This window comes from Pseudophryne corroboree, chromosome 4 (genome assembly GCF_028390025.1).
Source record: "Pseudophryne corroboree isolate aPseCor3 chromosome 4, aPseCor3.hap2, whole genome shotgun sequence".
NCBI classification, from domain to species: Eukaryota; Metazoa; Chordata; class Amphibia; order Anura; family Myobatrachidae; genus Pseudophryne; species Pseudophryne corroboree.
Genome location: NC_086447.1, coordinates 717,226,423 through 717,238,857, shown reverse-complemented (window position 1 = coordinate 717,238,857; position 12,435 = coordinate 717,226,423). Strand labels below are relative to the sequence as shown.

The 12,435-nt window shown below is 44.5% G+C and overlaps 1 protein-coding gene across 3 annotated transcripts in view; it reads left to right on the top strand.

The window, feature by feature from the left end:
- The window catches only part of DHX57 (DExH-box helicase 57), a 98,226-nt gene that overhangs the window by 65,096 nt on the left and 20,695 nt on the right, over positions 1 to 12,435 (top strand). For all 3 annotated transcript variants that reach the window (XM_063918011.1, XM_063918012.1, XM_063918013.1), the window contains exons 16-18: positions 3,021 to 3,221; positions 6,349 to 6,625; positions 6,986 to 7,081. In XM_063918011.1, coding sequence (XP_063774081.1) covers positions 3,021 to 3,221; positions 6,349 to 6,625; positions 6,986 to 7,081 — 574 coding nt within the window. The remainder of the gene's footprint in view (positions 1 to 3,020; positions 3,222 to 6,348; positions 6,626 to 6,985; positions 7,082 to 12,435) is intronic.

Genomic DNA, 12,435 nt, shown 5'->3' with positions numbered 1-12,435 from the left:
AAAGGTGAGATCAAAGAGCAGTTGCTAAGAAATGTGGAACTCTCCCTGACGGTTCTGCAACATCATGGTTGGATTCTAAATTTGCCAAAGTCTCAGTTGATTCCGACAACTCGGCTGCCCTTCTTGGGCATGATCCTAGACACGGAACTACAGAGTGTTTCTTCCGGCGGAAAAAGCTCTGGAAATCCAGACTATGGTCAAGAAGATTCTGAAATTGGCAAGAGTGTCGATTCATCAATGCACTCGAGTGCTAGGGAAGATGGTTGCGGCTTACGAAGCCATTCCGTTTCTGCATGTTCTGCTGAACAAATGGCCCGGGGCTCACCTGCACATGCACGGGAAAATAAGTCTATCTTCCAGGACCAGAATTTCTCTCCTGTGGTGGCGGCAAAGTTCTCACCTTCTAGAGGGACGCAGGTTCAGAATCCAGGATTGGGTCCTGCTGACCACAGATGCAAGTCTCCGAGGCTGGGGTGCAGTCACACAAGGAAGCAGTTTCCAGGGAAAATGGTCAAGCCAGGAAACTTGTCTCCACATAAACGTTCTAGAGTTAAGAGCCATTTACAACGGCCTTCTGCAAGTGCAACACCTTCTTCGAGGTCTACCTGTCCTGGTTCAGTCGGACAGCGTAACAGCGGTGGCGTACGTAAACCGCCAGGGCGGAACAAAGAGCAGAGCGGCGATGGCGGAGGCCACAAGAGTTCTCCGCTGGGCGGGAAAGCAAGTGAGCGCTCTGTCAGCAGTCTTCCTTCCGGGCATGGACAACTGGGAAGCAGACTTCCTCAGCAGACACGATCTCCATCCGGGAGAGTGGGCTCTTCATCAAGAGGTATTTGCAGAGATGACAAGGCGTTGGGGAATTCCTCAAATAGACATGATGGCGTCCCGCCTCAACAAGAAGCTTCTGAGGTATTGTTCCAGGTCAAGGGACCCCCAAGCCAGTGCAGTGGATGCCCTGGTAACTCCGTGGGTGTTTCGGTCGGTATATGTGTTCCCTCCACTTCCTCTCATTCCAAAAGTGTTGAGGATCATAAGACGAACAAGGGTTGCGGCAGTACTCGTCGTTCCAGATTGGCCACGGAGGGCCTGGTATCCGGATCTTCAGGAATTGCTCATAGAAGATCCTTGGCCGCTTCCTCTCAGAGAGGATCTGTTACTGCAGGGGCCATGCTTGTTTCCAGACTTACCGCGGCTGCGTTTGATGGCGTGGAGGTTGAACGCCAAATCCTAGCTCGTAAAGGTATTCCCAGGGGAGTCATCCCCACTCTCCTTAAGGCTAGAAAGGAGGTCACGGCAAAACATTATCACCGTATTTGGAGAAAATATGTGTCGTGGTGTGAAACCAAAACAGCTCCTGCGGAGGAGTTTCACTTGGGTCGTTTCCTCCATTTTTTGCAGGCAGGAGTGGATGCAGGCCTGAAATTGGGTTCCATCAAAGTGCAGATTTCGGCTTTATCTATTTTCTTTCAAAAAGAATTGGCCGCCCTTCCTGAAGTTCAGACTTTCGTGAAGGGAGTGCTGCATATCCATCCTCCATTTGTGCCACCCGTGGCACCGTGGGATCTTGAAGTGGTGTTACAGTTTCTTATTTCTCACTGGTTTGAACCTTTGCGAAAGGTTGAGTTAAAGTTTCTCACTTGGAAAGTGGTCATGCTTTTGGCCTTGGCATCTGCCAGACGAGTGTCAGAATTGGCGGCTTTGTCTCACAAGAGCCCATATTTGATTTTTCATGTGGACAGAGCAGAATTGAGGACTCGTCAACAATTTCTGCCGAAGTTGGTTTCTTCGTTTCACATAAATCAACCTATCGTGGTACCTGTGGCTACGGATGCTGTGGCAGTCCCAAAATCTCTTGATGTCGTAAGAGCTTTGAAAATTTATGTCGCCAGAACGGCTCTCGTTAGGAAAACGGAGGCTCTGTTTGTCCTGTATGCTTCCAACAAGATTGGAAATCCTGCTTCCAAGCAGACTATTGCACGCTGGATTTGTAATATGATTCAGCACGCTCATTCTTCGGCTGGGTTGCCATTGCCGAAGTCAGTAAAGGCCCATTCTAGCAGGAAGGTGGGCTCATCTTGGGCGGCTGCCCGAGGAGTCTCTGCACTTCAACTTTGCCGAGCAGCTATGTGGTCGGGTTCAAACACTTTTGCTAAATTCTATAAGTTTGATACCCTGGCTGAGGAGGACCTCATGTTTGCTCATTCGGTGCTGCAGAGTCGTCCGCACTCTCCCGCCCGGTCTGGAGCTTTGGTATAGACCCCATGGTCCTTTTGGAATCCCCAGCATCCTCTAGGACGTAAGAGAAAATAGGATTTTAATACCTACCGGTAAATCCTTTTCTCCTAGTCCGTAGAGGATGCTGGGCGCCCATCCCAGTGCGTACTGTTACTTGCAGTTGTATTGTTGGTTGTTGTCTTCGGTTACACGATGGTTGTGTATCGGTTATGTTCAGCTTGTTGCTGTTTTTTTCGTTCATACTGTTATCTGGTATTCATGCTATTCCAGTTGTACGGTGTGTTTGTGGTGTGAGCTGGTATGTATCTCACCCTTAGTTTAACAAAAATCCTTTTCCTCGAAATGTCCGTCTCCCCTGGGCACAGTTCCTATAACTGAGGTCTGGAGGAGGGGCATAGAGGGAGGAGCCAGTTCACACCCAGTAAAAGTCTTATAGTGTGCCCATGTCTCCTGTGGATCCCGTCTATACCCCATGGTCCTTTTGGAGTCCCCAGCATCCTCTATGGACTAGGAGAAAAGGATTTACCGGTAGGTATTAAAATCCTATTTTACTATTATTATTAATAACAATCTTTCAGCTGATCATTGATTTGTAACCTAACTGCAACCTTGGATCTGTAGAGGATAGGGACTATATACTCTTAGTGCTATAGAAGTACCAACATCCAGGTGCCAATAATTGTACTTGAATGAACAGTATAGTTTCTAATACTCTAGCTACCTAATGCTTCAGTGTGCTATATAAAGGATCAACAAAATGAGTGATTGGCACCTCTGTGTCCTAGATATGACCCATGTAAGAGTATGGAGAGTCTTGAAGATGCATGGGTATCCCAAGCCAATGCCATGCAGCGGAAAGGGAGAGCTGGGCGTGTGGCCTCTGGTGCCTGCTTTCACCTCTTCACTAGCCACCACTACAAGCACCAGCTTCTAGAGCAACAGCCCCCGGAGATCCATCGAATTCCCCTGGAACAGCTCTGTTTGAGGTAACCCTAATGCCCAGCAGGCAGTTGTTGGAACAACTTCTTACATCTCTTCTTTATTTCAGATTGATGCATTACCGAGTTCACCTTTTACATTTATATTGTTACAATACTGTAATTTATCTATTGCTTACCAATGTATATTTCTCGTTAAAGCCAAGTGGCCCCCCCCCCCCCCCCCCCAAAAATAAATTTTTTGAGTCTTCCTTGCTACCGTTGGTAGGGCTGTCCGCAAAGCTACTGTGAAAACTAGTGGTTTTAATATCACAAAATGGTGTTGCTTTGTACTCCTTTTTATGTTTCTTCCTACCTGTTTTTCTACTTCATTACTGATATTTTAGAGAAGAGACATTCAAGGTTGTGTACGGTGCAAATCTGGTTTTGCAGTGTGATTTGTCTTGTTTGTACACCTGGGACTGAGGATAGTTGTAGTGCTACTAAATTTATTGGTACAGGTTGAGTATCCCATATCCAAATATTCCGAAATACGGAATATTCCGAAATACAGACTTTTTTGAGTGAGTGTGAGATAGTGAAAAATTTGTTTTTTGATGGCTCAATGTACACAAACTATGTTTAGTACACAAAGTTATTAAAAATATTGTATTCAATGACCTTCAGGCTGTGTGTATAAGGTGTATATGAAACATAAATGAATTGTGTGAATGTACACACTTTGTTTGATGCACAAAATTATAAAAAATATTGGCTAAAATGACCTTCAGGCTGTGTGTACAAGGTGTATATGTAACATAAATGCATTCTGTGCTTAGACTTAGGTCCCATCACCATGATATCTCATTATGGTATGCAATTATTCCAAAATACGGAAAAATCCCATATCCAAAATACCTCCGGTCCCAAGCATTTTGGATAAGGGATACTCAACCTGTATATCATCCCCCACCTCATCGTTTTTCTTACTGCTGTGGGTACACTCAGTACCAGTTGTACAAACGCTGTGAAAATTAAGGTAAAGCATATTTTGAATACTCTCCTCATATCATGTGTGGTGTGTGTCACCTACTATATTGAACTATTGATTGAGAAAGACCTTCATTACCTTATCATTCAGTATGTAAAATATCTGTAATGTGATTCTCCTATTGTACAGCCATAATATATGGACTTATCTAAAAAAAAAATAGTATAAATAATGCATAATTTTAGTTTTTGTAAATATGAAGTGTAGGGCTGGTGCTACCATTAGCGAACTTAGACATAAGCCTGGGACACCAATAATTAAGTGCGCCCAAAACACTGAATGTTACCCATTCAGTGTTTTCAATGTCCCAGAGACACCCCCGCACATGCCGGCTTCTAACACGGAGAAGCGTTTTACATGTGAAGCTACTGGCTACCATTCCTCTGTGTCAGAATAACACTGGGATTGGGCGCTTGGCTTATGTCTCAGTGAAAACAAGCCTTCATAATAAGCTCTCATGAGCTTTTTTTTAAATTCATAGCTTTTTATTGAAATTTTTCAATTTTGCTTTAACATTTCACACAAACAACACACAAACGTTATCCACACCCAACATGTGTAGAGACAGCAGTACATGCATGCAGTCTATAATGCATCTAGTAAACATTATTACTCGTATAACGTATAATCCCAAAGCAACGATGTCTTAGTTCAACACATCCTAAACATAACAGTTCCCTTAAACTCATAAGCATAGCAGAGTTGGCATATTATAGTACGCATATCATAGCAAGGCAAGACCGGCCGCGGGGGGGCCCCTCTCCCACAACATCCCAGACTGATACACAAGGAAGAATACAGGTCTAGCTGTATCTCTCTTTGTAATACTTAGAGTCCATCCATCTACCCCATATTGTGGACCATTTCCTCTCCACCTTCCTAGCCAGAAACACAAATTTTTCATGCGCAATTGTTTCATTGACCAGGGAAATCCACGCCCTAGACGCCGGGGCCTCATTGGCCAGCCATAGCCGGGCAATACAAACCCTAGCTAAAGCGCATAAATTAATAACATATCGCCTACTAGGTGGGTCTAAAGCTTCCTCGTCCACAATCAGCAGTGCACAAAGCGCAGGAGTACATACGAAGGAGGGAATACCTGTGTCACACAGGATACGTATAACCGCCGTCCAAAACACAGACACGCCAGGGCACAACCACAGTAAGTGCCAGAAATCTGCATCCACGGCTCCACATCTAGGGCATTGCGAGCTATGAGCGCCCCCGATATGCGCTAACCTCACCGGGGTCATATACACCCTGTGTAGACTGTACAGTTGTATTTGCTGGTATCTAACAGAGGAAGTGGAGATCCGATGAGCTCCCATAGCAGTATTCCATGCATCATCCGATAGCGTTCCCACATCTGATTCCCATCTACCCCGAAGAGCCGCGAGAGGGTCATTGTGGTGCATTTGCAGGATACGACCATATATCCTAGAGACTAAGTGTCCCGAGTCTATCGTTTGCAGCATTGTTTTAACCGGGGAGTCAGCCAGGACTGGAGGGCCATTTGGAAACTGGGCTGCCAGCGCATGTCTCAACTGTAGGAATTGAAAAAAGAACCTTGAGGGAATGTTGTGTGCACGCTGAAGTTGTTGGAATGAGTTAAGAATCCCATCACTATATAACTGGCCCAAAGATGATACTCCCCATCTCCCCCAAACTTCTCGGACCTGAAGATGACACAGTTCCGGTAACCCATATGTGTTATCCAGTGGGGTGTCCGGGTCAACGCCATGGCCCCGCATCACCGAGTGCACCATTTTCCATATTAGAAGAGATTGCTTAATAAGCGGTATTGTGGACATTTTAACGCTGCCACAGAGAAGTAGCTGTAATGGGGAGCCCCCCGGGTAAGCTCTCATGAGCTTTTATCTTTACACAGTAGTGGCTCGATGCAGAATCCTTTATTTATAGAAGTTAATTATGGATTTTTAGGAAATAAGTAAATGATGGATTTTAATCATGGTATTCCACTGGTTTTAGTGGCTCACTATGATTAAATGACATCTGTTTTGCTTCAGTAAAGCATTTCAGTGGATGTGAACTTTTTTTTTTTTTTAACCCTTTTTCGGTAAAAATCTGTTTTGATGAAAAATGGAAACATGAAAATGGATATAACAATCTTTTCTTTACCACTAGAATAAAAATTTTAGAGATGTTTTCTGAGTGTCGCCTGGAAACGGTCTTGTCCCGGCTGATTGAGCCCCCCGGAGTGGACTCCCTTCATGCCTCCATGTTACGTCTTCAGGATCTTGGTGCGCTTACAAAGCAGGAAAAGCTCACCCCACTTGGGTATCATTTGGCTTCCCTGCCAGTGGATGTGAGGATTGGGAAGCTGATGCTGTTTGGGGCCATCTTTCGCTGTCTGGATCCCGCTCTCACCATTGCTGCCAGCCTGGCATTTAAGAATCCCTTTGTGAGTATTATGGTGCAAAAACATACTCCATTAAAGAGAAAAATGTAGTGTTGATCACTATATATGTGTCTCTTGACAGGAGTATGACTTGTTATAGTGCTTTACTGCTGTACAGATGCTTATTTAGGCAAGGCAACTATGTGGGAAGATACAAAGTCAACTGTAGATGAAAAATGACTGCACTACCTATTATAGGAGTGGTGCCCTTTAAACAGATGGAGTCAACCAGGCCAATGAGGCTATTTACCCATTAAAGAAAGTTGCAATTGTTAATGTAATGTTCAGTGAAAGCAACCAGCCAGTGTGTTTTTACACATCTGTATTTGTGCATCTATTAAATAGCTTTCATTGATTTTATAGGTGTGTCCTTGGGATAAAAAGGAGGAGGCAAACAAGAAAAAGCAAGAATTCGCCGTAGCAAACAGTGATCATTTGGCTCTTCTCCAGGCGTATAAGGTAAAACAAGCTGCCTACAGGTACACTGTAACCTCAGGGAGGGGAACCACATAGGCCTGATATTTATGATCGCAGGAAGAGCCCCAGACTTGGCCATCATAAACAGTAGAAATGTCTGGTTGGTTAGATATCAGGCGTTGGGCAACAGTCACTTGCATTCCATGGCAAAATTTAACATATGACGTACTTCTAGCTGTAAGAATAGGTATGCAGTCATGATGTCTCCATTCAGAATGTTGATATGGACAGAATGTGGATGTCACCATGTTAAATGTCGACCATGTCGACACTGGTTTCCGGATGGAAGATAGACAGTCAATAGGTCGACAGTCAATAAGTCGACTGGGTCAGAAGGTTGACAGTTAAATTGTTGACATGACCTTAGGTCGACAGGGTCCAAAAGTCAAAGTGAAAATGATTTACACATGGTATTTCATTGTTTTTACGGTTAGGCACCGGGCTGCAGAAGGGCAGGGTTAGGGTTAGGCTGCAGAAGGGATGGTTAGGGATAGGCACCAGGAGGTGAGTTAGGGTTAGGCACCATGATGAGGGTAAGTCACCAGGGGAAAAGATTAGAGTTAAAATAACAAAACAAAAAAATATAACTACCATTTGACACTGTCGACCATCTAGTGTCAACCTTTTGACTGTCTATATTAGAGATGAGCGGGTTCGGGTGTTACTCGGATTTACTTGGATCTCAAAACGGCACCTTATTGGCTATCCAAAACACGAGACATACGTGAGCCAATAAGATGCCGTTTTGAAAACCGAGTAAATCCAAGTAAAACCGAAACCGCTCATCTCTAGTCTCTATACTGTCAACCTATTAATCAACACCTGTCGACATTGTAAAAGTCAAAAGACATAATGTCAGACGATTTTAGGGTGAGGACTAGGGCTTTATTCAAAGTGAATGTAAAATACCATTGCCGAATTGTGTCCAAGCTGGCATTTTGAGCGTCCACTTTTTATACCACACTTGAGAAATACCTATATTTCTGCAGCGGGGTACACTGAGATTCCACAGGGAATACATCGGGGTGTAGAAGGCTAAAACAGGCTAAAGCTTGGACTGTTCCCAGGATGCATTGCACCGCCTCCTCTATAAACCCGCCTCCAGGCACTGGAGCTCAGTTTGTAAGTTGGTGCCAGCAGTGCAGTTCACTAACAGGTGGGGCTGCACTTGGCAGCCCTGAAAAGAGTTTTTTAAGAAGACTTCAAGGGCCGCAGCACTATTTATGTCAGTCTGACATTCTGTGCTGCGGCTCCATCACCACCCCAGCAGCACTGCATACTCCCGCAGCCGGGTTCCCGGGTACTTTCAGCAGAAGTGCACCGGTCACCAGGCACACCACCACCGACGCTCTCCAGGATCGCGTGGCTGCACATCAGGGAGTAGGTAAGTGTCCCCAGGTGGGACCCGCCGGTTAATCGCGTTCCGGTTGCGGTCCCAGGAGACGGACCACGCCGCTGGCGTGGACACTTTACTGCACAGGGCAAGGGAGCACAGGTCGGATTTACTAAAATCCATTTGATATAGGCTCCACAGTACCCAGTGGTGAGGACCAGCACAGGGGATAAGGCGCTGAACAGTAGCCCCTTCCCCGGCTCTGGGCGCTATCTACTGCTGGTGTTCCCACCCTGGAGCTGCATTTCACTCTCCCTCACTCCCTGACAGATTTTGGCGCTATCTTCACTACTAGCTGGGCTGATCTCCGGGACTGCAGGGCTCTGTCTCCTCTGTAAAGCCGCCTGTCTCATCAGCGCTGTGCATTTACAGGCACTTAAGTATTCTACATGTCATTTTAGAGAGTGTTAGTTAAGAACAAGTGTACTGCTATCTGAATATTTGGTACAAGTATTCTGTGGTATACATCCAGTGTCTACTGTGCATTGTTATATCTATACTCATACATATTTATATGTAAATCACTAGTCCCGTGCAGTTTTATTGTTTATATGTAATAACTTCTGCATTGTACATGTGACTGATTGTGCCTGTAGCTGCTGTGTGGAAATCCATTCTTCTGTATCACATATTGCTATATTCTGTACCCTGAGGGGCTAGGTGCGTCAGGGCCCCATATATATATATATATATATATATATAGATATATATAGATAGATATATATAGATAGATAGATAGATAGTGGAAGCAGGCGGCACTCAGGCAGACTTGTAGGTGAAGAAATATGGTTAGTTTATTCTGACATGTTTCGGGGATACCCCCCGTCCTCAGGGCCTAACTAGCCAAAAGTGAGTTACATAACCAGTATAAATACACATAGACAGATACAAGATGTAGTGAAACAATTATACTCACCTGTTCAACGGCGCCGAACGCCCGCTCGTGGATCCGGACACCCGCCGCGTCGCCTCCTACTGACGTCAGTTGCAGGCCGCGCCGCCAATCAGTCTCCATGGAAACCCCCGGAGACGTCAGTGCACAGTCCTGCCGCCCGCCTCTCAGGGGGGATGCATACTCGTGTGTCCAGCCACCGCTGAGCGTCGTGCCGCGTCGCAGGTGTCACCATAGCAACCTGAAATAAACAATAAAGAAAACAAAAAATGACAAAAGATATAAACACTAATCAAACAAATCACATATACAGTAAATATAGCAAATCCTATCTGGTGAAGTATGTTAACCCCCGGGGCCCACATCTATCCACATAATTACTGAATAATAAAGACATACCTAAGATCTTTATATTTTCTAAAGTTATAATAAAACTATTATTTAAGTATCTAAAGGAAACACTGAATTCCTAGGTTCTCATTAAGACCCCCAGTCGACAGGGTTCCCAATTGGAAAATCCAGCGTGATTCCCTCTGCAGAAGAGCCCTATCCCTATTGCCCCCCCTAAGGGTACTTGGTACATGGTCTATCAATATAGCCCTAATGCTAGCCACCCCATGTTTTGCCTGCAAGCAATGGCGAGCAAAGGGTTGATCACTCACCCCCTTCTCTGGGACAGTCCCTTGAGTGTGTCCAATTCGGATTTTGTCATGTTCATGTTCAGGGAGGGTCCTTAGTGATACAAGATCTTGATGATTACATCAAGGAGACCCCACCCGAGAGTTTAAGAAAGAGTTGGATTCACTCTTAGAATCAGCAGTGGGGCAGGATATTATTTCTTCACAAGTTTGTAAGACCCTTAAGGTAGAATTCCTTAAGGCCCCCCTTTTCTATACTGTGCCCAAGGTCCATAAGAGCCTAGTGGACCCCCCTGGTCGACCAATAGTATCGGCCAGGGGTCGACCAGGTGGTCCCCGAAACGTTGACCTCACGAATATAGTTTTTCACTGACTTCAAAGCCTCTGAGTGCCGCCTCTGATTTCTGCTATTGGTATATATATATATATATATATATATATATATATATATATATATACAGGTGGAGTATCCCATATCCAAATATTCCGAAATACGGACTTTTTTGAGTGAGACTGAGATAGTGAAACCTTTGTTTTCTGATGACTCAATGTACACAAACTTTGTTTAATACACAAAGTTATTAAAAATATTGTATTAAATGACCTTCATGCTGTGTGTATAAGGTGTATATGAAACATAAATGAATTGTGTGAATGTAGACACACTTTGTTTAATGCACAAAGTTATAAAAAATATTGTCTAAAATGACCTTCAGGCTGTGTGTATAAGGTGTATATGTAACATAAATGTATTCTGTGCTTAGATTTATGTCCCATCACCATGATATCTCATTATGGTATGCGATTATTCCGAAATACGGAAAAATCCCATATCCAAAATCCCTCTGGTCCCAAGCATTTTGGATAAGGGATACTCAACCTGTGTATATATATATATATATATATATATATATATATATATCCGAATGACCCGGCACTCGCCCGCTCCCCAACGGTAATTCCTTGCTCCCGTGCCCTCCAGACTCAGAGCGATACCTCCGTTGTACAATTTCCAATACAGGCGGCACTAGGAGACTTTCTTTTGTTGCATAAAGTGACTTAATGCAGTGATGTGAAATCAACAGTTTTGGGGTCGCAGCCCCTTCGTCAGGATCCTGACGAAGGGGCTGCAACCCCGAAACTGTTGATTTGACACTGTCTGTACACTGTATAGTACATATCATAGGAGACCCCAGTACTGACCAATCAGTGGCTAAAACTCAATGAGACTCAACCTGTATATATATATAATGTTATTGAGTGCCCAGTTTATGATTTTATATATATATATATATATATATATATATATATGTGTATGTATAATTTTTACTGTGTGTTTCAGTCACCTCATACCGCTTAAATCCTATGTTTTGTGTCCTGTATTTACTGTCACACAACATAGGTTTTTTTTTGCAGGTATTGTGTTTGTCTGGCTATATTGTACTGTTACGCCCTAAGGATACATTCCTTATAATGTCTGCCACACAGGGCGGGAAATCCGTGGATGCTTTTGCATCCTGCAATACTGGCACCACGAATTTACCTGAGGGGGAAGGTTTAGCTGCTGGTTCAGGCTCTGAGTGCCATACACCCAGTCAACCTGCAGCACCTGTGGTCAATCAGGACCCACCTTGGGCAGCGTTCTCAAGTATGCTGAGTACACTTGTGACACGTCTTACGCCCCCTGTGGGACCTCCAGTGCCATTGCAGCCACATATTGTCCCCGTAGTTAATCCACCCTGGGCGGATACTCTGTCTACCAAATTACAACAATTAAATCAATCCTTGATTAGACAAAAGTTTACCCCACGCCCCTCTGGGGGGCCAAGGGGTCATCTAAAAGGGCCATTTGTTCCTTACAGGCCACTAATATTTTGGATAATTGTTCCGATGAGGATGGGGAATATACTGATCCATCAGACACTGATACAGTTGCTTCTGATGAGGAATCTACCTCCCAGGTTGATGATCCTGACCTAGTGGAGGCTATTAAGCTAATTCTTCAAATAAATGATGACATTGAGCCTACTACTGCGTCTAAGAAACCTGGTAAGTTCAAACGTCAGAAGGTTGCTAAGGTAGTCTTACCACATTCTGACCACTTAATTGACATACGTCAGGAATCCTGGTTGTCGACAGGAAGGAAATTTTCCCTGTCTAAAAAGATACTAGCTCGTTATCTTATCCCTGCAGAGTTGAGTAACAAGTGGGAAACTACACCACCGGTGGACTCTCATGTCGCCCATCTTGTGGTGTCATCTATTCTGCCTGTCACCACTGTCACCTCACTGAAGGAACCTGAAGGGGGATGCCTGAAGTCTATTTACTCTCTTATTGGTGCGGTACATAGACCCACTATGGCAGCCTCCTGGGCTGCGAAAGGAATTGAAGCATGGGTTCAGGCAATTGAGGA